This window comes from Piliocolobus tephrosceles, chromosome 1 (genome assembly GCF_002776525.5).
Source record: "Piliocolobus tephrosceles isolate RC106 chromosome 1, ASM277652v3, whole genome shotgun sequence".
NCBI classification, from domain to species: Eukaryota; Metazoa; Chordata; class Mammalia; order Primates; family Cercopithecidae; genus Piliocolobus; species Piliocolobus tephrosceles.
In genome coordinates, this window is record NC_045434.1 from 104,128,446 (window position 1) to 104,155,918 (window position 27,473).

A 27,473-nucleotide genomic window follows, 5' to 3' on the forward strand; every position below is an offset into this window, starting at 1 on the left:
TTTGAGATGGAGTCTCACTGTGCTGCCCAGACTGGAGTGCAACGGCACAATCTCAGCTCACTGCAACCTCTGCCTCCCGGGTTCAAGTGATTCTTCTGCCTTAGCCTCCCAAGTAGCTGGGATTACAGGCAGGGGGCTAATTCTTGTATTTTTAGTGGAGACGGGGTTTCACCATGTTGGCCAGGCTGGTCTCGAACTCCTGACCTCAGGTGATCCACCCGCCTTGGCCTCCCAAAATGCTGGGATTATAGGCATGAGCCACTATGCCCGGCCCTAACACATTTATTAATCTGTCTTTAAGAGAATAATTATGTCTGATCTTGGACTCTTTCTTAGTTACCATGCTTATTCTTTCCTTTCCTTCATGGAGAAGCACGTGGAATATTAGCTTATGAGATACTGTTGCTGTTTCCTTGCCTCAAATTACTTCCTATTTTATTGTGATCTGGCTTCCAATCCCATCACTATACTTGGCCAAGGCCTAATTTCCCAGTTCAAGGGACCATCTAGTCCTTTTCTCTATGTGGTTTTTGTTACTGGAGTCCATTTTCTCCTTGAAATTGATTTCTTTTTTTCCAACCTCAGAGAAAATATCCTTCTTACAACTCTGACCAGTCATTCTCAGCATCTTTCTGCGGCCTCTTCGTTAACCTGTTCCCTAAATGGCATGCACAACTAGAAGTCCACAGCCACGCCAAGCCCACAGGTATGTTCTGCTTGACAGTATTTTAAAAGAACTGGTCCAGGCGCAGTGGCTCATGCCTGTAATCCCAGAACTTTGGGAGGCCAAGACAGGTAGATCACGAGATCAGGAGTTTGAGACCAGCCTGGCCAATATGGTGAAACCCCGTCTCTACTAAAATTACAAAAATTAGCTGGGCATGGTGGCGCACGCCACCAGTAGTCCCAGCTACTCTGGAGGCTGAGGCAGGAGAATTGCTTGAACCCGGGAGATGGAGGTTGCAGTGAGCCAAGATCACACCACTGAATCCAGCCTGAGTGACAGAGCCAGACTGTCTTAAAAAAAAAAAAGAAGTGAATTAGTTGTGGACATTCTTAAACTGGGAGATGTTACCAAAAAAGATTTTAGGCATCTGTAGATATGCAAAAAGATCTGACAACACAGAGTCCACATTTGTACATGGGAAGCACTTGAGCTAAGCAGTGACTGCCTCCTGACGAGGGGCATGCACATGTGGTCAAGGGTTTGGCCTGGATGACTGGGAGACAGAATGCCAATCACACAGATGGGAAATGCAGAAGTACAAACAAGCATGGTGAGATGGCAGAGATGCTAAGTGCAATTCAGGGCATGCTGAGTATGGGGGCATCCAAGTAGAAATGTACAGCAGGCAGTTGGGGATGAAGGCTTGGAGCTCAGGAGATCAGGACTAAGCACAAAATCTCAGGGTTATCATCTAGAACGTGGTAGTTGAAACCAGGGCAGTATTTAAGAAATTCTGAGGAAAGTAGAGAATAAGAAGCACTGAGGAACACAGACATTTAACAGGAAGAAGAAGGGACTTTAAGAACATACAGAAGGGAAGCCAGAGGGCAGGAAGAGATCCCATACCAAGCTGCTGTTTTGCCCTTGTTGTCCCACCAGACTGGGAGCTCCTTAAGGGCCAGGGCTGTGCCTTCTTTATCTTTGTATTCCATTGCCTGATACATAGTAATCCTCAATGATCATCCTTTTTTTTTTTTTTTTTTTTTTTAACATTACCTTGAAAATAGTATTTTAAGCACCAGATGAGATCAACTTCTCTGCATTGTGCTGTTGGATCTTGGCCAGTTCCCAAACCTTGGCTGTGACGTTCATTTAATTTTAATCAACACTGGAGGTGACCTAACCTATGCTGAGAGACCTAATCAACCCTGCCCGCATTTAGACAGCGGCACTCTTAGACCAGTGCGGAACTTCCATTGCATTTTTAAAGATCTCCTGAGGAAGAGGAGACTCCTTCAGTAAGCCATTCCAACAGTTAACTACTCTTATTTGCCTTATGTTTAGGCAGCTAAATGTTGAGAAGCAATTTCTCCACACATCCCCATAGAGTTGTACAGTTTCTGTTCACAGTGGGAGAAATATGCTTCGTATTACTCTTTCTCTGCCAAATTACAGTACAGCCCCACTGGAATGACACAGCTTGTTATTATAGAGATCTGGAGATACGATACCCTGGGTAGCTGCATAGACCAGGCTGCCAGGCTGAGAAGTGAACCAATCAAAGGGATCTTGCTTCTACCTCAGCTCCCCAAAACCTCAGATTGAATCACCTTAAGTGACCTCCCCTCCTTTGGTGGACTACCCGGTCCTGCAGTCATTTGTAGGTGGACACTGTTCCTATGACTTTAGGTCATATTTTTACTCCCACATAATCACTCCATAGAAGAGCTGCCCAAGAGAAAACAGCCATCAGACAGACAGACATTAGGATACACCCGCAAGGTTTACCTGTGGGCTTGAGTTTCAATTCTGTTAGTCCTGACTTCTTTTCTCCAAGCTTGTGCCAAGTGCCATTTGTAGACAGGAGCCATTCCTCCACAGCACAGCGGTATTTGCCCTGATCGCTGTCTTCCACATTCAGAATGTGCAGCTGAAATAAGTCTTGGGAAACCTTCTCAGTATGAAATTTTTGTTTTCTCCATGGGGTGTGAAACTCATCCCCAGTTTTTATAACATTGGTTTGGTCCACCTCCAGGATCTTTAGCCAGGAGGCATTAGTGGAAATAGGAGAAAAATACCAACTAATGGCTAACTGAAGGTTTCCACTGGACCGGGACAAGATGCTACATTCTATATCAGTGTTGGAGTTGATGGAGAGCTCTTGGACTTGACTCCTTGAATTCACTTTTAGCTTGCTCTCTAAATTTAAAACATGGAAACAGTTACTTTGCTACAAAACAGAAAGTTAAGGTAGTAGAGACATTAGAGGTCAAGTATGACACTGCATCCTCCCGCCATCATATGGGTGAACTCCCTCTACAGTAGCCCCGCTCACTGCTCATCCAGCTTTTGAACAACATCACTAGCTGACAAGGCAGCCCATTTCATCTTTGGACAGCTCTGCCACTCCAGAATGCTTTCTGATATCAAGTTAAATTTTATCTCTTCATGACTTCCATCCACTAGTCCTAGTGCCACCTGTGCTTGGTAGGGGTGGTGTGGCAGAGGGCACACAGACAAACCCAGTATCTCTCTTCCACATGATACTGCTTCAGTATTTAAGCACAAGCATCTCTTCTGTCATATTTCATGTATCAGATTGGGAGAAAGTGGCCCTATTAATGCTGTGTTTGTGTGTTTACTATGCAGAGTACTTCTGGATTCACAATTTTCAAACTCTAGTTGTATCTGCCTTCAAACATGGGTAAACAAAAGGAAGTTGTACATGAGTGATTAAAACTGTGTGCATCTTTGCGGCCACTTAACTGTAGAAACATCGTATGGATGTGGAGTCAACTAATCTTTGACCCCAGCAGCTTTTCTGCTTTGTCAGAAAGATGAGTGACAATCCTTGTTCCCAAATCTGCTTCTCACGTCTTGCTCACATCACCCACTCTACTTTTGTAACTGCGTATTGATGTTGCCAGTAGGTCTCTTTACTCTTCCTTCAGCAAACATTTATGAAGCACACACTATATTATGTGCTAGACAATTCCAGGCCCTGTGGATATCTTCCCTCGGTGGCTGACACTCTAAAGGGAGACAAGTACAGGGACAGAGGCTTAGAGATGGTGCCAAGTGCCATTTGTAGACAGACAGCCACTCTACCACAGCACAGTGATATTTGCCCTGATCTCTGTCTTCCACATTTAGAATGTGGAGCTGAAATAAGTCTTGAGAAACCTTTCTCAAGTGTGAAATTTTTGGTTGTTTTGTTTGAGATGGAGTCTTGCTCTGTCGCCCAGGCTGGAGTGCAGTGTCATGATCTTGGCTCACTGCAACCTCCACTTCCTGTGCAGAGTGATTCTAGTGCCTCAGCCTCCTGAGTAGCTGGGACTACAGGTGCACACCACCACGCCTGGCTAATTTGTGCATTTTCAGTAGAGACGGGGTTTCACTATGTTGGCCAGACTGGTCTCAAACTCCTGACCTCAGGTGATCCACCTGCCTTGGCCTCCCAAAGTGTGGGATTACAGGTTTGAGCCACCTCTGGCCTCAGTGTAAAATTTTTGTTCCTCATGTCACTCATGTTAAGACAGAGGTATGTAGAAGTGCCTATCTGAGCACACAGCAGGGTCTCCTAGCCCAAATACAGGAGCAAGGGGAGACTTCCTGGAGGAGATAATTCTGAGCTGAGTCTTAAGGGTTTATAGGAATTATTCTGATGGAGAAGAAGTTAAGGATTTCTGCACAAAAGATGCAACTTGACCAAAGATTTTGAAAGTGAGAGGGAACATGGACTATTGAGGAGGTGCAAGTAGTTCAGTGTGGCTGAAGCTCAAATTCACGAGGGAAAGTTGAAGGAGATGATGCTGGAAAGACACAGATGTACCAGATGATAAAGGGCCTTGCATGTCACACTGTGGGAGTTTAGATACAAGGTGAACATAAGAGTTGTGATGACTCAGGTTTTCAACTTGGGTCACTGATGGGGAGTGGGGACATAAGGGGCAATGTAGAAGGAAGAGCTTTGGATGATAATGGCGGGTTTATGTTTCGACATAATGAGTGCAGACATGTCTTGGAGACAGCTGGATATATGAGTCTGGAGATCAGAAGAGAAATTGGTCAAGATAATGAATTTGGGAGTTGTGAACATACAGGTTGTTTTAACAACCAGATGAGTCCATTGCAGGAAAGCGTATAGAATGAAAAGAGATCAAAGCTAAGAATAAAGTCCAGAGAAACTATTTTCTTTAAAGAATAAATCAGTGGAGGAGAAAATCTTGTGTCATGGTGCCAAGGAAAAAGGAAGTTTCAAGAAGACAGACTGGGGCAGCAGTTGCAAATACCACAGAGAGGACAAATTAATTAAGCATGAATTCAAGAACAAGGGAATCATTACTATTACCAAAAATGTTTTACAGTGGCAGTGAGAATAATGACAGCGACCACGTTTGAGCATCATCTTGGTACGTCAGGTACTCGGCATGTTACATATGTCACCATATTTAAATTGCACATTAACAATTTACAGATCGGGTAACTAAGGCTTGAGCAGATTAGGTGGCTCATCCAAAGCTGTTCTGCTATCCAGTGATTGTCAGATCTAAATAATTCAATGTCTCTCCATCACTCTGTCCTAAGAGAATGCAGACTATGAGAGAGAAGATACATGACACAGCAGAACTTTGCCTAGGTGGTATCTCACTGTTAACTCCTGTGCTCTATTATCAGTTGATGAGATGGATTATATGTGATTGTAATAATAAATTTTTTGACTCTTATACATTAACACCTTACAAATAAGTAGGTGGATGTATTCCAGTGGAATTTACCTTATCCCTACCACCAGCAGAGACATTGCAAATGTTTACTAACTGGTAAGGCCTGGACAGTGACCAATCCAAAACATATCTTTTCCCCTGGAGCCAGGTCCTAGAGGCCCCCTGCTGTGCCACGTGGTACCCTTTAGTTGCTGGATGGTGGGAACTTAGAGGAAAATGGGGAATGGATAGAGAGCAGCAGTTAGCCGGCATGGAAGGTATTTCAATGTTTTAACAACCAGTATGGCCAACCCGTGCATACTAACTCAATGTTAACCTGGGTATCATTCATTATGTGGTGCTTACTTAGACAGAACAAATATGGGAGAAAGTATTTTATGTTTTATTGTTATAACTTACCCAGAATGGCAGGCTTGCTATTTATTTGTTTGTTTTTAAAGCAGGGATGAATTTCAAGTCACACTTACCTGGTAAAGTGACTGCTATTCTCAATGGGTGAGAGATGGCAGAAGCCCTCGGAGGGTGGTTGTTGTATAGGGAATTTCTGTCATAAACTTCTACTTTACACTGATACACTCCTGTCTCTTCCTCAGTGGCATCATGGACTAGGAGTTGTGAACGAAATAAAGACTGTGAAACTTTCGTCTTCTTTTGGAACTGGGATAGGAAATTCCCCCATTCAATAGTGCCATTGTGGGTGATTCGAATAAGCTGGTGGAAGACGTGAGAGCTAGCTGGCCGGAACTGCCACGTCACAGTGAGTGGCACCTTGAGGTCAGAGTAACCAGTCCCCAAGACGCAGGACAGGTCAAAGGTGTTGGTTAACATCACTTGTGGCTGACGGCTCATCAGACTAACTTGTAAACTTGATTCTAGACAGAAAAATGAAACATAATTTCTAATATGTGTACCAGATTAAAATGCAGCACTTTCAAGTTTTTCTAGTTGCCACCTCTTTGAGTAGGACCACGCATTTGTACATTTGGAGTTTCATATTTTATAGAGTAGAAGTTGATTCTCAGGACAGTCTGTCCTGAACTCTGACCTCAATTTTGCAAAGTTGATCCTCTTCTAAGACTGTTCCCAGCAGCCACAAGAAATAGGCAGTGTTTCCCCAATCTGCTACTTAGACAGCTGCTGCTGAGTGGGTGGAGCACTCCCCACCCCAGATGTCTGGCCTCCTTCCCTTACCCCCATGCGTGGGTTCAGTATCAGAACCCTTTTTTTTTTGCACATGCTCCAATGGGCTCTGCAATCCCAGGGCTGCAGCTCTCAAAAGCCAGAAGATACGAGGCTCAGCTATACTCATCTATAAGCTGATTCATAGGGTTTTGTTTTTAACTTTGAACAACAATTTACAAGCTGCACCCTAAAGATGATCTTTACAAAGATGAAGAAACTTTAAAGATTGATTGACAGAGAGGGTGGCCAGAGACTATGCTCTGTGTCCTAGGGTACACATACCATCACTGGGGGATGCAGGATAACATGCAATCCAATTCCACTGCAGAATGAATTGAGTGATATACAGGTGCAGAAAAGGACTTCCTCTGACACTTACCCAGAGACTTTACAGTAACCGAAATCTTCTGAGTCCAGCTCAGATCTCTGGCCTGGTTCCAAGACTTCTCAGATACTCTGCACTCATATGTGCCACTGTCTGTGATGGCAGTGAAGGTGATCTCCAGCTGGAAGGTGGCCCAGTCCACTTTCTCCAACCTTGTGTTGCCATGGTAACTGGATCCCCCATAGGAGGCACCCAGCTGCACAGTGCCGTCCTGCCCCATGCCAGCCACAAACTCGGGCTGTGTCTGGTCCTGTGGGATGTGCCACCAGCTCACAGACAGGGGACTTTCAGCTCCACCAGCCTTACAGAGAAGGGCGAGGGTCTCTCCTTCCCACACAACTTGCTGCTTGTTCTTGATAGACACCACCACACTTCTTGCTGTGAGTTACAGATGATAGAAGAAAAATACTGTTTTAGGTAAATAAGAAATTTTCTAAAATACAGTGAAATCTCATTAATTAGGACTTGACTAGTTTTGACAAGTCAAATCGGGCTGTTTCCTCTTGCACCACCCTCAGGCAAAAGATTTGCCAAACACTTAAATAGTGGAAACAAGATAGCAGAAAGAATATCGGAGGATGTATTTACCCTTAAACAATTTATTTATTTCTAAAGACTGGGTCTTGCTGTGTTGTGCAGGCTGGAACACAGCACAGCGATCTTAACTCACTGCAACCTCAAACTCCTTGGCTCAAGCGATCCTCCTGCCTCGTGCCTCAGTAGCTGGGACTAGAGGCACATGCCACCACGCTGGCTAATTTTTAAATTTTTTGCAGAGATAGGGTCTCTCTTTGTTACCTAGGCTGGTGTTGAACTTCTGGCCTCAAGCAATCCTCTTGTCAGCCTCCTAAAGGGCTGGGATTACAGGCATGAGCCACTGTGCCCAGCTTACTTAAGCCATTTATCACTTGCACGTATTTTTTATTAGTTTGTTAAATCAACTCTTCCTTAAGGATATCTCGTTGGCCAAACATCTGGTAATGTTTTAGTATATTAATTAGGGTAGATATAAGAGCCTGAAACTAATAAAGCTGTGTTTATTTAAATTTTTAGTTTTTTAGAATTCGGACCTTCACAGTTCAAAATGATCTTCCTCCTTCTTATCTTTCCCTAATCAAGCTAATTGGTTTAGTAAGTGTTTTGAATGAGGAAGAAACATTGTTAATTACATCTCTGTTCACAGTATTACTATAAAAAACAATTACTTGGGGGAAAATACATGTATATATACATATACATTATATATATATACACGTTGTTGTAAACAGAGAGGCTTCTTATGTCTAAACTACAGTGTAAAACCATAAATGTAAATTTGACTCTCAGATAGGAAATTCAAGTCATCATTCAACAAACACATTCATTCAACAAACATGAATTCTGCAAGGTCTTGTCCTGGTTGCCTTGTGAGCAACGTAGAGATACAGCAGGAGATTGTACATTCTGGGCAGCCCAGCACTAATTTAAGGCCACAGCTCCTGCAGTCAGAATTGCCTTGGGCAACATATTTGACCTCTCTGAGCCTCAGTTTTCTTTTCTGTAAAAATGAAGATAATAATAGTGCTCACCTTGCTGCATTGTTGAGAAGACTGAACAAATGGCACATGCAAAGAGCTTAGCCTGGATGGCTAGGGAAAGTACTTAGTAAAGGTTAGCTGCTAGCATTAGTGTTTAATGATAGGCTCTGGCAAAAGCAGAGGTAATTCAAAGCAAAAGAGGAAAATAAAGTAGAACTGGCATTAGAAATCTAAATAGGATCTAAATGAATTTGCAAATTGTTCTTCCCTGCGGAGGAAGGAGTTCAGTCTTTGACTGTTTTATGCATACATATACATAAGTAACAAAGACAGAATGAAGGTTAATGTCCATAAATATGTTTTTAAAAAGAGCAAATCTGCTTTCAAATTTAATTTTTTTCAAATTAAAAATAGACTCATAACTGAAGTTTAGAAATTGGAGGGGAAATTATTACTCATAATCTCACCACTTTAAGATAATGTGATTTAGTGATGATTAGTTTAGTTTAAACTAACATGATTTTTTTTTTTTTTAATGATGTTTCCTTAGTTCATTGTGGCCATTACTGCCTTTTGGTAAGAAGTAATAAACTTACGAAATGTGTGTAAGTTACACATTCACAACGGTAATGGGTGATTAAAATATTCATAAATGATAAAATGTTGCTAATACTTCAAGTAACGTTTGACTTTCAAAACAGAATGCTAAACAGGATCCTTAATAAATTTGCTAATAACTTTTTCTGTGTCTACATAGTAAGCCCAGTGTAGACTCCAGCCTATACAAAGAACTATTTTTAGTTTTAGAAGATGACCCTATTGATAGGATTATCAGCTGTGTACCGTGAAGTTCCCCTTAAGGTGAAATTCCCACATACCAGGTTTACAAAAGCCTGCAGATATGTTCCAGAGAAGGCTGAGATGCATAAAGCAGAAACTTATCTCTGCATAAATATGTAAACCCCACCTATATTGTTTTTCCTTAATTCTAGAAAGTCAGACCAAATGTTTAGTGTGAAAGCCAACACAACATACTTCCTGGCCTACCACTCCAGGCCAAATCGGTGCATCTTCATTCCTAGTAAATGGCGTATTAGAGAACATGAAAGGAAAATTTATCTATCTTTGGAGATGTCTCCAATAAGCCAGTGCAATAAGGACATCTTTATTTTCAGCTCAGTTTTTGAACATTTAAAACATTAAAAAAATTTGGGGGCAATTAATCTTTCTGGACTTTGAATTTAAACCCAGCCTAGTGAATCCTTATATTAGTTGTAGATTTGTCTGCTTTTCTCCACACAAAAGGCAATGATTATTCAAACATGTTTAAGGTCGCCCAACCTTCATAAAGTAAAGGTAAACTGCGTGGTTTCCTCAGTTCTGTGCTTGCAGACACTCAGAACCATTTGGACCGGCGTCTCACCACATCACAGCAAAATGCAGAGGATGGAGTCTGCCCACTATCAATTACCTCTTCGTTTCTTACTGTGAGCCAGAATTATGACTAAGTACTATCTCCCACACCAGGTCAACATAGTAGGAGATTAACAGAAGGCAGTTGAAAAATGCCAGCAGAGTCTCAAGGTAGGATAACACGGGTGTTCATTCCCCAGGAAGGAGGACAAAGTGTAGCTTTTTACTCTTAACCTATTCATATCACACACACACACACACACACACACACACACACACACACACACACACAAAGGCAGAGGGCTTAGACTCTAAGCCAGCAAGAAGGAACTTAAAGACCATCTAGTTGTGTGCCATCATTTTACAGATGAGGGAGCTGAGACTTAGAGACGTAAAGTGGTGTGTTCATGGTCGCAGCCTAAGTAATGACCTAGGAATAGGACTCAGGTCTCCAGCTAGTTTGGGTGCCTTCCTTCACTCCACTCCACTCCACCTCCAATGTGATCTGATTGAAACCTGCTCTTCGTGAAGATCCCCATTGTATCCACAAAGGGGTCTTCTACTGACAAGGGGGCATCTGAAAGCAGCCCAATGCATGCCAGGTCTTGACTTTACATACCTGCTGGCTTCCTCAGGTGCACGTGGCTGTCTGGTGACTGCTTTCTCTGAAGCACCTGCCAGGAACCTGTGCGTGTTCTCGTGACCTCTGCTACCACACATCTGTAGGTGCCTTCATCCTCTGGGCCCAGAGAGAAGATCTTGAGAGAGAAAGCTTTGGGGCCTAACTTTGAGACCTGGAGCTCTCCTTGACTTGCTCTCTCTTTGTAGTCATTCTTCAGGCCCAGGACTCCACCAGCATCAATGTGAGCAATTTCAGTCCCATTGAAGAACCAAATGCCTTGAAGCTGTGGGTCACGGCCACTGCCTACAACCAGGCAAACCAGTTCTAAGGATTTCCCTTCAGCAAACAAGCTGTCAGCTGTAATGTTGACTTGAAAATCTTTCACTGGGAAACAAAAGCAAGGCAGGTACTTAGAGAGCCCACAGCCTCTGTCCTTTCAGTACAAGAGAGAGATGACACCCTCTGGAAGGATGCCACAGGGATCACATTTTATGTGAGAGTTCAGCTCTATACTGGTAGGTAAACAAACAAAAAATCCTTAGAGTAAAAAACACTCATGACTTTTCCTTAAATCACCCAGAAAGGGCAATACTCATGGTTTTCTGAATGCACTCTTAATAAGCAAGATGTATGCACAAATGTATGATGCTTACAGTAATGTATGCTTTTAAAATTAAAAATTAAAATATTGTATACTAAATTAAATATATATATTAAATTAAATATTTTACACTGAATTGCTGTAAATTGTGATTTCTTACTCTCTTTTTTGGCTAAGAATATCCAGCAGAATTTTCTGAAGTTAAAAAGCACATGTGATATTGCTCCATAGGACTCATGAGTGTAACTTGGATACTTGAGGCCAACAGGACAATTTTTAGTGGAACACAGTAACACTCTTTTTAATAAAGAAAAAACTTTAATGATCCACCATTGGATCATTGCTTTTAGCAATGGGTATACAGTATATAGTTTAGTAACCAATCCTGTTGGACAAAAGCCTATAGGGAGAGACCAAGAATCACAGACAAGGCCTTTATACTTGCTTTGACAAAAATGCCAAAAGATTATGAAAAGTGACAGCAGGCCGGGTGTGGTGGCTCATGCCTGAAATCCCAGCCCTTTGGGAGGCTGAGGCAGGAGGATTGCTTGAGCCCAGGAGTTCAAGGCCAGCCTGGGCAACATAGCAAGACCCTGTCCTTAAAAAATCTTTTAAATTAAAAAAATGATAAAAAAGGAAAGTGACTGCATTCCAAGTTGGGAAAGGGGGCAGGTGGAAGGAAATCCTAGCACTGATGAAGACAAGGCTTCATGTTGGAAACTGGAGCTACTCTGAGGCCCAGCTGTCTGTGCTGAGTGGGCTTTGGAGAGAGACAGGCCTGCCTTTGAAGACCAGCCCCACTCTCACCAGCTGGGTGGGCTTACGCAGCGCATCTAGCATGTCTGAGATTCAGAGTCCTCATTTTTAAAATGGAGACTCAACTATTTGCCTCATAGGGTGGTTGTTACGACTAAATTAGATAATGTAGATAATGTGCGAACACAGAGACTGGCAAAAATGGTAACAAAACTACTTCCATGACTGGCTTGTGGAATCGATCTAACCACTGAGCAGACCTTATCCCACAAAGAATCTGTGCGCAGAGCCAAAACTGAATGTCCTCCCTCTTAGTTATGTTTCTCAGATGACAAAAATACAAAATCAAATCAAACTTCCTAGCCAATTATTTTAGAGCCAACAAAGGATTAGAACAAAAATTAAAACATACCTCATAAATACCCACTACCTAATACTAGTGTATTAATGAATTTCGTAGGAAGATAATTACCTGCTGGCTGGATCCTCAGAGTGGTTTGATCGGTCCGCTTTTTAGTGATGAACATCCAGGTTTCATCTGGATCCTGAATCCATTCCATTGCTTCACAGAACAGCCGACCCTGATCTGAGGATTGGAGCCTCTCTATGGACAGCCTGAACGTAGTGGCCCCCAGTTTGTTGAGCCGTACGTCACTGGCTGCAAACCGGTCTGTATACAAGGGCCCAGGGACCAATACAAAATCTTTGGAGAGAGAAATAATCTTGGTGGCTTGGCTTCCTCCTCCATCCTGTGTTAGGTACCAGGTGACAGAGAGGTGTGTATGTTGGGCTGTGGCTTTTGATGCCTCACAGGTGAGGGCTAATGGCTCACCTTCCTCCTTACTGAGAGTCTGAGAACTCATGGTGGCAGAGAGGGTATCTGGAATAACTGGAAACAAAGGAGTGATAATAATGTGACTGGCCCAGTGCTTGTCCAGTGGGCCTCCTTAGGTGAAGATGGCGCCCCGAGCTACCATAGGTAAAGCACACAGACTTCGAGTTGGTTTTCCACTTGCCATATGCCTTCCTATCCATATGCTTTCTCTATTGCTAATGGGAACACTGGCATCTATGTACAGTCTATGGAACTTGGCAAAGTAAATGTCTCACTAATGTGTTGACCCTCACTTTGCTTCATTAGCATAGGCTGTAACCAATTTAGCTACTCAGACACAAAGCATGTATTTAAAGGGATAAAGCACTGGGACAGAGAAATCTTAGATTCTGGTCCTACATCCGTCCCTACTACATGGACTTGGGCATGTCACTTCACCTTCCTGGGCCTTAACCTGCTCCTCTATAAGGCTCTGTAATAATGTAATAATGTCTGTTAAAATGTATCATTTAGAGCCCAAATGCAATCTTTACTAAAGTTTTGGTAACTGTCTTACTACCCTACCGTTCTTGTTTTCTTAAAATGAAATCACACAGCCTAAGCTTATATGAAAGCAACACTTAGATTTAATCAACCAGTGTGACCGAGCATCTACTCAGTGCTAGCCACTGAGTAGAAGCTGAGGATGTGGTGAGAGAGAGGCATACAAACAGCCAGTTACCATATAACTGGATGCATGCTGATAGCAGTGGTATGAACAGACAATCTAAAAGAAACAAAAGTGGGAATTCTGCCCAAGCAGTCAAGATGAGTTCCACAGAAGAGGTAGTGTCTAAACTGGGTCCTGAAGTATATGTAGGAGTTTGTTAAGCTGAAAAGGGGGTGATAGATATTCCAGACAAAGGGACAAAGTGACAACTGCAAATATATAAATATGCTTGAGAATGGTAGTTTGAGAATAATCATTTCTAAGTTAATGACTTATCACCTATGGTACCAGCTCTCTTGTCGAATTACTCTTCTGCCTCCAAGCAGAGACAACACAGGGAGAACTCTCATAGCTTTGTTGAATGCTGTTGCTATTAGCAATCTATGGATAGCTGTGGACAAGGCCTTGGGAAAACCACACACCATCTAAATATGGCAAAGATAATTGAGAAAAAGAAACATAATTTTAGAGAATATGAGATACCCCCTTGTGACATATCTCCAAAATATCCACAAGGGTATATGGGCTCTTTTCCCAAAGAACATGGAACAATATAAAGCCATGTCGCATTGCAAGATATTGTGATGGTGGAGACTCTGGCTTCTCAGGGGCTGGCGAGCAGAAGTGGACAAGCAGCTTACCAATTAGATTAGTCTTTGCACTGTAGCTCCCATAGTATTTCTCATCAGTGTTCGGTGTGTGACACTCATACTCGCCAGCATCCTTCATCTGGAGCTTTGAGATGTGCAACAAGACTGAGTTGCCCTGGACCCTCTCCACGTAGATGTCTCTGCTTCGCACCCGCTGCGTATATACTGCGTAAGAGAAGGCAGCATCCTTGGTGCTAATGATCTGGACTTCCTGGGTCGGGTTTGTTGGCAGGTAAACAGACCACTGGAAATGCTGCTCAGAAGGTCCCTGGTGGCCAGTTACATTGCAGCCAATGCTGACTGGGTAACCTTCAGCTCTAAACAGTGGTCCTTTCTGAACTGTTACTTCTCTCTGGCCAATGCTGAGCTTAGCTTGCAAGTAGGAGAAAGAAAGGGGAATAAAAAGAGATTAGTGTTCCCGTTCCCAGTGTACCACATTATGTATTTCCTGGTATTACAATTCTGGTAAATGAGATCAGAGGTTATTAGCTATAATCAACTCAAATGTTCAACATCTTCTTCAGGCTGAGCAGCAGTGGAATCGCTTGATGAGTTAATTGTTCTTTTATAACTTTAACTTCTATAGTAATCTTCAGTCTCTTAAAAAAAGTTTAGCTTCATCAATGTAACATGACCACTTCTATAAAACATCTGCTGATCGAAGTGTACTTATTTTAAAGCAAATAAATGTATGATAATTTTACATTATTTTATGAAAAAAATTGGCATATACTTCCTCAAGCCTCAAATTCCAGGGTGCCTGCTGCCATCGGGCAGTTCCCAGAGAAGTAGTTGCTGGAGACGCAAAGTCTAGGGCTCTGCCCTTGGTGCCATGATTTTTCTAGCTGGTTGGTTGAACTATTTGTAGCCCCTAGCCAAGTCTGTTGCAAGACTAGCCACAATTAGCATCTGAAAAGGCAGCAGCACTTCCTTTTTATTCTGTGGAGGGTTTTTTGGTTTTGTTTTGTCATTTCTTAAAGAAAGGCTTTTACTGAAAAGCCTCCTAATAGATGGCTATAAAATCCAGCAGGTTCTGGGATTAGAATTTATTTTAGCTTTGTTCTTACCAAAAGTTTTCCATTGGGACTACTAGGGAAGGTTTTCTATTAGAACAAATCGCAAGTATGAGGTCTAAAGGAAAAAAAACATGATTAAATGGTAACATTTCATTTGACAAATTTTTTAGATCAATCATTTTTCAGAAATCAAAGAGCATATCTTTACTTACTATGATTGATATTAAAGGCTAGTTCATTTTGTGTTGCAGAAAGGACAAAGACATGCCACAAGGGTGGCCAGTTCTTTTACTAGGGGCCCAGGGTACAGTAAAAGGGAAGACAGGATTGGAAGACATCGGAAGGGCCAGACAGGGAGAGATCACTGGCTTTATGGAGTTAACTGAACAGAGTACATAAGAAGATGAGGAGGAAGCAGAATCTCTGCTGCATTTTGTGACTCCACAGGGACAAAGAGTAAGGAGACTAGAGTGGAAAAAAAAAAGTGAGGGAAAGGAAAAAGGACATTACAGAGAACACAAAAAGACTGAGTATAGGAATCTGGGATGAAATGAAAATAGTTCTAAGGGATAGAAGGGAACTACAAAAAAGGGCAAAAGGGAAGAAAAGGTAAGTGGTCACCTGAGGCAGGTGCACGTATCTCATATATGTATGCTCAGTCTAAAATTGGGAAACCAACCAACACTCAACCAACTAGTCAGCCAACCACACACATTTCTAGTAATAATTTTTTTTCTTTTTTTTTTTGAGACTGTCTTGCTCTGTCACCCAGGCTGGAGTGTTGTGGTCCAATCTTGGCTCACTGCAACCTTTGTCTCCCAGGTTCAAGTGATTCTCCTGCCTCAGCCTCCTGAGTAGCTGGGATTACAGGCATGGACCACAATGCCTGGATAAGTTTTGTATTTTTGTAGAGACAGGGTTTCACCATGTTGGCCAGGCTGGTCTTGAACTCCTGACCTCAAGTGATCTGCCTGCCTCAGCCTCCTAAAGTGCTGGGATTCCAGGTGTGAGCCACTGCACCCAGCCTCTATAATAATTTAGAATACACTAATTTATTCATAAGTCCAAATTAATGTGACATATTTATATCATTCTCTTTTTGTAGTAAGAATCCAGGAACAGAAGTCAGACCACCTTAGGAAAATGTAAAGTATTACTTACCAACAAGTTATACTACAGTGGCAGTTTAAAACACTTTTCAGCAATGCCATCTTAGAGAAATGTGTGCACCAAGCTATGTGTGAAAGAATATGCACAGCTACACTGCTCATTAAAGCCTCAAACAAGATACAACCCCTATGTCCATCAACAGTAGACTGGGTAAACTGTGGTACAGTCATAAAGTGGAATGTTATATAGAAATAAAAATCAACAATTACAACTATTTGCAATAACATGAGTGATTACGTTCAATGAAAGATTGAAACTTCTGAATCCTTGTGACTCTATACAGAATAATCCTACTGTTTATAAAGTGTAAAAACAGGTAAAACCACACTGTATTGCTTAGTGATGCATACATAAGGGGTAAAATCATCAGCAAAAAACTAGGAAATGACCAGGCGAGGTGGTTTATGCCTGTAATCCCAGCACTTTGGGAGGCCAAGGTGGGCAGATCACTTGAGGCCAGGAGTTTAAGACTAGCCTGGCCAACATGGTGAAACCCTGTCTCTATTAAAAATACAAAATTAGCCAGGCATAGTGGCAGGTGCCTGTAATTCCAGCTATTACAGCAGCTGAGGCAAGAGAATTGCTTGAACCTGGGAGGCAGAGGTTGGCGTGAGCCAAGACTGCATCACTGCACTCCAGCCTGGGCAACTCCATCTCAAAAAAAAAAGCAAACTAGGAAGTGGTTATCATGAAAGTCAGGAAAGTGATTGCTTCGGGGGAGCGTCTGTGATTTGATGGGGCACACTGCGGGCTGGGTGGGTGCTTCTAGGTCTTGGTGATATTCTGTTTCTTGACCTGGTAGATATTATATAGATTTTACTTTTTACTTATTTGCTAACTGAAAATATATGTTTTATTAATATTTTCTTATGTTGTATTTCACAATAAAAATATTTTTTAATGTGGCTTTTGAGGTACCATTAACCTACTTATATCAAGGCATGTTTCTACAAATGATGTTATTTTTGGTGGCTAGGCAACACTTCTCCAACATTTCCCATCACGTTTCAGCAAGATGGGTACCACATTTGAAAATTTTTATTGTGAAAACACATACTTCTTTTTCTACTGCTTTATTTGCCAATTCAATAAATATTTATTCAACCACTTATAGTATTTCTCATGCTTGATGGACTAAGATATGAAGATGAATTTAGGCTAGATTCTGTTCTGGATTTTATAATCCAGTCAAGTGGATAGTAGTCATCTCTCTATGGAAAACATAGAATAAAAGTGCTTCAAAAATTTTGAAGAAAGGAGGGACTACATTTTGAGGGGAGGGAAGTAGGTTTATGGAGATGGCATAAGAGATGGCATTAGAAATGGATTTTGGAGAATTGGGAAGATTATGACAAGGTAAACGGGGAGACAGGGCATTTTAGGTAAAAGAGATTTCATGGCAAGACTCTGTGAGTAGGAATCAAAAGACGTATTCAAAAATAAGGAGTAATCAACTGGATTGGGGGGGGGCGCTGCATGAAGATTAATAGAGAGAGGTAAAACTGGATAGCAATTTTGGGTCCAAAGCAGAAAGGACTTGACTATCACATTTAAAAGTCTGGACTTGATTCATCAGGCAATGGGGAATCCACTGAAACCGTTTGAAAGGTCTTAGGAAAATGAACCTGACAGTTTGTGTGTAGGATGATGGAAGTTAGAAATAGGTATCAGGTAATTATAGGAGCTCAGGACAGAGGTGACAAAAGCAATAGGGATAAAAATAAAGGTACTATAACCTAGCTACTGTGGAAACAAAATCTGTAGAGTTTTTAGTGTTTTGGATGCTTGGGAGTAGTAGGCGAGATGAGAGATAGGAAGAAATCAAAGATCATAAGTTTGAGAAGGCTGACTGGGAGAATATTGATACTCTGAATAGAAATACAGATATCAGGAAGAGTTACTGTTGTGTGTATAATGGTGAGTGAAAATATAATGCATTTCATTTTAGAAATACTAAATCTGAAGACCGTGGAATAGACAGGAAGGATATTCAGCAAACATTTTGAAATAATATTTAAATATATATTTACATTTATATATAAATTATAAGTATTTTCAAAGGGTTAAGGTCTATTTAACCCTTTGAAAATATTTATAATCGAATCCTTTCAAAAACTGTGATATTCCCATATTTAGGTATGTAAAAACTCCTAGAATTTGAGCCAGACTTGAACATATTAATAGATCTGCAAATGCCAAATCCATGGCTGTCTCCATTGTTTCTTGTTGGCTCCTGTAAATGTCTGTTTGTAACTAGGGAGAGTTCTGAGCTGTAAGATGTAGATTAGGTCAGTTATATACAAGTGTTGGGAAGTGTTGGGGAACAGAAGGAAGAGGGCTAAGGAGAGATTGCTAGGGAATCTCTTTAGGGGATGGGATGAGGAACAATACCTACAGAGGGAAGAGTTAGATGGAGGGCAACTAGGACACAGCGGCTTGGAAACCAAGGGAAGAAGAACATTCTAAGAGGAAAGGGTTTGTCAGCACTGCCAAAGGCTGCCAAGAGGTTGGGGACTCTGAAGGCAGAGGACAGTCTTGTTAGCTCGATGAGAAGGATGTCCATGAAGATCTTTGTAAAAGGGATTTCAACAGAGTGGAAGCAGCAGTTTTCAGGGTAAGAAGTAACTGCAGGAAGTGTAACCTACTTCCAGGAGTTTCATGGAGAAGGAGAAATGAAGACCAGGATGGCAGCTAGAGACAGTAGCTAGGCGAGGAGCGGTAGGAAGGGGTGGGATGGAGAATGGGTGAAGCCAGCAAGGCGGATGAATGAAGTAATGTCTTAGTAGAGGGATGACTGGGAGGGTGCTGTGTTACAGTATCAATGTCTGTGTCTTCCTAAAACTCAAATGCAGAAACCAAATTCCCAAGGTGATGGTATTAGGAGGTGAGGCATTTAGGAAGCGGTTAGGTCATGAGGGCTTTGTTCTCATGAATGGGATTAGCGCCCTTATAAAAGAGTCCAGGAAGCTCACCTAGCCCCTTCTGCAACGTGAGGACACAGTGAGAAGGCGCTGTGAGGAACAGACCCTCACTGACACCAAACTGCCAGTGCCTTGATCTTAGACTTCCCAGCCTCCAGAACTCAATTTCTGTTGTTTATAAGCCTCCCAGTTTATGGTACTTTTGCTACAATACCCCAAACAGTGTAAGACATACTTCTTTCTCAGAAAACTGAAAGAAATGGTGTGGAGATTTCAAAGGTATTTTTCAGGTGGAAGGCATGACTGGCAGAGATCAACTCAAATGGCTATGCACTGGGGCATAAGCTTAAGGATCTTATTATAAATATATTCTCTCTGAGTTTTTTCAAGTACATATCATCCACCCTCCGAAAAACACCTGTGAGGACTGCCCTCTTGCTTTCTCTTTCAATGGGCAGAGGGTTAGCTACGTTTGAGAAATAGCTCATATTCTTGTAGGCTGATGAGTACAAAGCTTGGCACTGACATACCGACATTGGAATCATGCTTTCAAAACACTAAAAATTCCTCGATGGTATTGACTTTCTTTAAAAATATCACTTGAATTGTCAAATTTACCATTGCAGTATTATTTGAATGAAAACAATTAGGTTGAACCTTATAAAACGGCCCATACTTGACCATTTTTGATACCAAAAAAAGAGCAGTTTCAAATAACGCTACCTTATACAAAACCTACCTCAGGAATAGCCAACATAACAAGCAGCTTCCTTCTCTTTACACATTCAAAAACCCTATATGCATGGAGGCTGAGACAGCTTCCATCCATACTAAGTGGAATCTGTTTTATTTTTCATGAATGCAATCTCAGTAAGACAGACAATAGCCCTTCCCCCAAACCCTGCCACGTTAATGGCCGTTATTTGTAGGGCAGCTAGTTAGGGTGGGGGAAATAGACAGGCAGACAAAGCTAACTACTAACTCCGAGAACTCATTGACCCATGACATTAATCTCATATGGCACCATTTTCTATCAGGATTGTTCAGTCCTTATATTTATTGAAAAAAAATCAGGACAAAGTATACATTTGCTAACCAATGTAATTGATCAATTGATCATTATTTAAATAATTTCTTTCATTTCCCCTCTATATTTGTAATGACAAACAGCAGACTTTCAAAGCTTTTTCAAGTAACTTCCTGATTTATGTATTCTTCACATAGAAACTGTGCTTCTACACAAAATTAGTGCTTGGGATGAGTCAGAATTTAGAAGAAGTAAATCTATAACCCAGTTTAGGTAATTGTTTAAATGCGTTAAGGAAAAGCTTCCAGCTTCCCCTTTTTGAGCCTTGATTACTACTTTCCTTCCCCCAGGCCTTCTAGACTGCTTACCAAAAAAAGAGACAGAATTTGCAATTCTATGAATTATTGCACAATGTAAACCCAGTTTCCTCCTATATATGTAGCAAACATAAGAGTTCAAATACACAAAGCGCATACACTTGAGAATCACACTCAGACAACTTAACCAAAAAACAGAAACACACCAGCCCCCAAAGGATCCCACCAGCGCACCTATCCATCAACACCCGCCAAGTCAGTCTGGCAGGCATCCATCACTCAGCAAGTGGTCCTGGCAACTTCTCCTGCAGGCCCTAGGTCTGACTCTTACCTCACACTATCATATGTACCTAGAGACAAGAGCACAATTAACTCAATCAATGTTTATGAAGCAACCTCTCTGTGCTGAATGCTGTATTCTTTTCTTTTAATTCTTCAACCATAGTCCTGGTCACACCAGATACAGCTTGGTTTACTTTCCCAATCATTCCAGCCATTTGGGTCCCTGCACTAGCTCCATCCAGTCTCTCTAAAGCAAGAGGTTTTTTTGTTTTTGTTTTTGTTTTTTTTTAAGATGGAATCTCACTCTGTCACCCAGCCTGGAGTGCAGTGGCTCAGTCTCGGCTTACTGCAACCTCCACCTCCCAGGTTCAAGCGATTCTCCCACTTCAGCCTCCCAAGTAGCTAGGGCCACAGGTGTGCGCCACCATGCCCAGCTATAAAGCAAGAGTTCTTAAGTGGGTCCACATGTACGATTAAAGGGTCCATAAACCAGGGTGAAAAATAATCTCACATCTTTATTTTCATTTTTACCTCTAATGGAAATTTAGTATTTTCTTCAGTTACGAATGTAGACAACCACAGATATCTTCATATCACATTACAACTACTTAAGATATATTGAAATGTTATTTATACTCATCATTACTTTGAAGTTTGGTGGTTAACAGACCTACCTGTAGATCTTATTATGTAATCCATAAATAAGAAGCAAATACATTACTGCATTACAACATATTTAAAATATTTTGATACCTGTATTTCAATGTGATTGATTTCCTCTATAATTCTATGCACTTTATTTTATGCATTTTACACATTATTCCGAGATGGGGTCTATTCTCTTTACCAGATGTTAATGAAAACTGTAGCATTAAAAAGTACCTGCTATCTGGTTTGAAACTATTCCATTACCTGCTCAACTCATCTGATTCTCCCTTCTACCTCCAAATTTCCTCTTTTTCCATCCTATTCTAACATACATAAATGCCCCTAGATCAGGCAAGCCCCTCTGCATGGCCCTCAGCAGAGCCAAGTGAATCTTCCTGCCCATTTCTCAGTCTCTCAGTAGTCAATTTCCACTTCCACTCACAGATGAAATCTAGAACCTTCTTTTAGCATAGTCTAAAACTACTAAGTACTTTCATAACCTTTCTTTCCATTCAGTCATATCTGCAAGGCATATTTATTCCATCAAGCCTTAATATCAGACAAATCTTAAGGTCTCCTCTCAGCTTGGGACACAAAGCTTTTTTTTTTTTTTTTTCTTTGAGACGGGGTCTCACTCTGTTGCCTAGGCTGGAGTGCAGTGGCCTGATCTCAGCTCACTGCAACCTCCGCCCTCTGAGTTCAAGCGATTCTCTTGCCTCAGCCTCCTGAGTGGCTGGGATTACAGGCGCCTGCCACTGCGCGTGGCTAATTTTTGTACTTTTAGTAGAGACGGGGTTTCATCATCTTGGCCAGGCTGGTCTTGGAACTCCTAACCTCGTGATCCACCCAAAGTGCTGGGATTACAGGCGTGAGCCACTGCGCCCAGCCTGACACAAGGCTTTTTTATTGTCTCTTGGGATGATCAGCCCAAGAAGAGGAGTAAAGCCAGGGCCAGGCAAAACTGATAGATCTGGCAACACACACAAATGTAAAAAACAATGGAATCATGTGCATGGGACTCAACCAAGCATTGCACCTCCCTGGAACTCAAGGATGTCTAGGTAAGCCAAGAACTGTCATCAGTAAGTCGAAAATCATTGCTAACATCAGAAATACATGGCATAGTTGTTTCTGCAGAGACCAAATTGTCCTGTTCCATCACCTAGCACCCTGAGTTGACTACCTCCTGTGACAAGAGAAACATAAAGGATTATGAAACTTACTCAGAAAGAGAAAGAAAGATGCCACATATGAGAAGCCTGCCATTGGGGCCAGCACAGTCCTTTCCCGTCCCAGCAGTGTCACTAACATTCAGAGGTTGAGTGACAAATGCTGTGCTCTCACTGCAAAGTAAAGAGGAAGCAATAGTGTGGTTTTCAGCCCACTGAGACAGAGATGGCTTGCGAAAAGCAAAACTGGTTACGTTACATAGCTCTTTACTAATCACTCAAATTTGGGAGTAAAAAAGTTATCTTCGTGGTTAAGTAAACAGATACAGATAAAACTAAGAAAAGATAGGCCTCAACCTGGCTCAGTATGTGTCATTTAGTAATGATGAGAGAATTTAGGTAAACTGAACAAATTAAAAAGCCATGAGAAATGTTGTCTTCTTGGCCCTTCCTTCTCCTCTGCTCTTGGGAGAGGAAACGACTGAGAAATGGGAGAAAGCCCCTGGAAAACATGAACGCGGGGCGACACGAGGTGGTGCTGAAGGTTACAGGCTCTAGAGTCAGGCTGCCTGGGTTTGCATGCAGATTCTAGTTTTAGTAGCTGTGTAATCTTAGAAAACTTAATTAACCTTTCCTAACCCATTGCTAAAATGAGGATACTAATAGTATGTACCCCATAAAATTACTGTGAATGCCAAATGAGCTCATTTATTTAAAGCACTTAGAACAATATCTGGTACATAGTAAGTGCTCAATGAATATTAGCTACCATCATCACCATCACGAGACATTGAAGTTTATCTTCATCTGCCCTATGAAGCTGCCTTTGCAAAAACTGTAACACTGAGAAAGTTATGACGGTGAAAGGGATCTGACCTAACCAACTCCATCTTGCTTCTAACCTCCAAGCTGCCCTTGTTCATTCCTGGTTGTAGGCCAAACTGACTTTGGGAGGAATTTAGCTTACAGTTAAATTTTGAAACAAAAAGGGTAACAGCCCTTTCTGGAAACAAACCCCCTTCTTGCCTGGGGAGCAGACTTCCTTAGCAAGACTAACAAATTAGCCACAAGATTAGAAATTATGGTTTAGGAGTCATGCAGCCAGAGGCCACACAATTCCAACCTCCTCAATTGTTCCTAGATAAACATCACTATTGCAAAACCTAAATTGGTCCTCAAGGTATTTTTCAGACCCTGCATTCTGATGCACCAGCTGGCACCATCCAGGTTGGTGATCTGGCTCCACCAGCTCTTTGATCCCACTCAGGGATGGAAGACTGCAAGAAGAACCCCTTTCGATCCCCTGTGATTTCCTCTCCTACCTGACCAATCAGCACTCCCCACTCCCTGGCCTGCCACATTATCCTTAAAAACTCCAGTCTCTAAATTTTCGGGGAGACTGATTTGAGTAATAAAACTCTGGTTTCCCATTTAGCTGGTTCTGTGCGAGTTAAACTTTCTCTACTGCAATTCTCCTGTCTTGATAAATCTGTTCTATCTGGACAGCAGGCAGGGAGAACCCATTGGGCAGTTACGCTAATGGGCTGTTACTCAGATGTGAACCCAGGTACCAAGGATGGCAGAGGAGTGTCTAAATGCAACAGTTGGTCCTGAACCTAGTCTAATTTAATATTACGCTAGTGCTAGAGTTCTCAGGAAGCTTCCACTTAAATCAAATAATCACAATGCAATGTGTCAACAATCAGTGGAACACCTATGGGGGTGGGGAAAATTGGTGGGCAGGAGGGAAGGTCAGGATGGACTGGGCTGGGCCAGGTGAGTCAGTGAGTCATCTAGAGAGGCAGGGGCCAAGGTACAGTTGGGAAGTAACCGTGTAGCATGAACAGTACACACAGGCTGTACTATCTTGTTGGAATAAAGTTGAGGCTGTTGTGAAAGAAGGATCTACACAGGTAGGATGGGCATATCTTAGTGGGCTTTGCGTGCCAAGCCTAAGAGCTTGGCTTTTATTAATACCTTGAAGAAAAGGGAAGCTATGAAGATTTTTAGTGGGAGTATAGCCTGGTTGGATTTTCCTTTTAAGTTGAATTCCGTATGTGTGCATTGCTAACAGGTTGAAAGGTGAAGAGGGAGATAAGGCTAGAAGCAAGAAGGTCAGTTACAAGGTTTTTGTAGTTGTCTCTATGAGCAATAATAACGGGCTGAAGTAGGGCATTTAAAAGAAAGACAGAGGCAGGATAGATAAAATAATCAAATAGTTACTGAGTACTCCCTGTGCAGTAAGCACCCTACCATGTGCTGGACATCCATGCATAATTAAGCTACAGCCTTTGATCTCAAGGAGCTGCTGCTTGTGCCATGTGGCATGGTGGAGGTGAGCAGGTAAGAACTTGACTGTCACATAGGGATATCAGGAAAGGAAGACGGCGTATCTAATCTGGAGAGAATGAATGGGAGGTCAGTAAAATCTTCAGGAGAAAGGTGGCATTTTAAAGTAAAATTTATTTTCCTAGTGAGAATTATAGTAGAACGGGGTACATTCTACAAATTCAAGTCTGGAAGCATCTAACATTATCTATCTATCTATCTATCTATCTATCTATCTATCTAATCTAATCTATCTATCTTCTATCTATCTTCTATCTATCTATCCATCCATCCCTCCATTCACTCATCCATTCTTCTGGTTTTATTCATTAGCAATGATAAGTAACAATTAGCCCCCCAGTGATGGTCAACCTACAAATATTAAAGTCTTAAGTGAAAGGCCCTGTACTTCCCTTTTCAAGATACTATACAAGGCTTGGGAGATAAAAGAGATGTAAGAGGGCCCTGCCCTCCAGGAACTTGGGATCTAGTTTAATAAACAGCTGAGATTAAAACAAACAAACAAAAAAACAGCAGCCATATATGGCAAACATGGGTCTGGTATCCAATCTATGGCTCAGGCAAGAAATAACCTGAATTAATAGGCTGAAAAGGCAGGGAACAGTCGCAGGAGGTCAATCAGAAAAGGCTGGTTTTAAAGTCATGTCCTTGGAGATCTGGTATGATGCAAATAGGCAGGGAGGAGAAGGAAGGACATTTCAATGTGGACAAATACAACGTACAGAGGCAGAGGCAGAGGCAGGGATGTGCCGGTTGTATTTAGGGAACAATTAAAGGGCAGTCTGCCTAGGATGGAGATTCAAACAAACTCTCCAGGCTGCTAACTATAAAATCAGTGAGGTTCAAAATACAGGAGTTTATTCACCATTTCAGTTGCAGAAGTTGGGGGTCACCCCCAGGCACCAACGCTTTCAGCAAATGTGTGTGAATGGAGTAGTTACTGCTGTGTAACAATCAGAAAACTCTGATGGTTTGCAACAGCAAACATTTATTTCTGTTAACAAGCCTATGGGTCAGCTGGGTGGCTCTGTTAATGGGGCTATGTCCTGCTGACAGGAGCTGGATGGTCTAGGATGGCCTTGGCTTGGATGACTCAGTTCTCTTCCATATGTCTCTCACATCTCTCTGGCAAGCTGGACTGGCACATTTTCATGGTAATATCAGGGGTCCAAAAGAACTAGTGGAAACACAACAGCATTTTTTAAAGCTTCTATTTACATCATGACCACTAACACCCCATGGGCCAAAGCAAGCCACATGACCAACTCCAAAGGCAAGAGATGGGTTAATATATACTCTGCCTCTTTATGGAGGGGAACTGCAAAGTGATAGAGCAAAGGGAGAGATTAACACAAACAAACTGAGGCCATCAGTGCAATCAATCCACCATGTGCACTGAAAAGAGAATTATTTCAGAAATAAGCATTGACCACAGAGACAATCATTGCCAATAATAGAGAGTATCCTGTATCCATAGAATATATATAACCCAGTAAATGCTATGCAATTTCTCATTCCTGGCTGTTGCCAAAATATTTTTTCTCTTTCCATTTTAGTGGCTTCATTTCTGCCAGAATTTAACATTGACAGGGTGATGTTGCCTCTTCTCTGGGGGGAAAAAGAAGCTTTCTGTTGTCAAGAAAAAAAAAAAAGAAGAAGAAAAGAAAAAATAGAGCCAGCAAGAGAGACAGTTATTCTTTTACCTTGGGAATTGTTGCATTGCAATTGTATCATTTGAAAGGAATGTAAAAATGAAGTTCCTGATTCAGATGGAGGGAGAGAGTACTGGACAGGCTCTGTGCAAGGCACGTTACATATACAGTCTTATAGAATACCTCTTATCACTATGTGGTAGGTATTACTAATCCCATTTTACAAATGAGAAAACAGACTCAGAGTATATCAGTATTATGGCTAGAAAATGACAGGATTCTAAGGCTGCCTTCTCACTTTTGGTTCAGAGCTCTAACAAACCTTCTAGCTAGCTACTCATGATTTACAGGAGGCAGGGTATATGATAGTGAATGGCTGGAGGAGGGGGAAAGACCCTAAGGGGTCAGCAGGAGGCTGGTCATTATTTCACCCCTTTCCCCACTTGAGCTCTTTGAATTCAGGTCAAATTGATTACCGTTCCACAGGGCCTGGACTTGCCCATGTGAGGGAGGCCCTGCAGTTGAGCCTCCCCTCTGCATGTGTATAACACCAAGCAGTCACACTACAAGAAGGGACCACAGTGATCTCAGTCAACTCCCTCATATAACAAAGGAAGAAATTGAGGCCTTGCATAGGCCCAGCTGTGACTTGGCCCCAGTGATGGAGGATGAAGCCCAGGTCCCAACTCCCCGGCCTTCTTGCTCTTCCTTCCCACTGGCCCGGCTTCTCCAGGAGCTGATGAGTTAACCAATGCTGAAGAGGTTTTCAAGGTGGATGACAACTCTTCCTACCTGTGAGGAAAGCATGAACTAGGTTTCTACGGAGGAGGCAAAGAAGCATGGGGTGCAAAATAGGGC

General features: G+C 41.9%; 1 protein-coding gene across 3 annotated transcripts in view; it reads right to left on the reverse strand.

The window, feature by feature from the left end:
* CD101 (CD101 molecule) overlaps positions 1-22,819 on the reverse strand; it is a 34,694-nt gene extending 11,875 nt beyond the window's left edge. For all 3 annotated transcript variants that reach the window (XM_023222701.2, XM_023222702.2, XM_023222700.3), the window contains exons 1-7: positions 22,669-22,819; positions 14,056-14,436; positions 12,343-12,759; positions 10,511-10,897; positions 6,956-7,339; positions 5,862-6,266; positions 2,456-2,866 (exon numbers count right to left, since the gene is read on the reverse strand). In XM_023222701.2, the coding sequence (XP_023078469.2) occupies positions 2,456-2,866; positions 5,862-6,266; positions 6,956-7,339; positions 10,511-10,897; positions 12,343-12,759; positions 14,056-14,436; positions 22,669-22,756 (2,473 nt within the window). In that variant the 5' untranslated portion in view covers positions 22,757-22,819. The remainder of the gene's footprint in view (positions 1-2,455; positions 2,867-5,861; positions 6,267-6,955; positions 7,340-10,510; positions 10,898-12,342; positions 12,760-14,055; positions 14,437-22,668) is intronic.
* Positions 22,820-27,473: the final 4,654 nt, after the last annotated feature.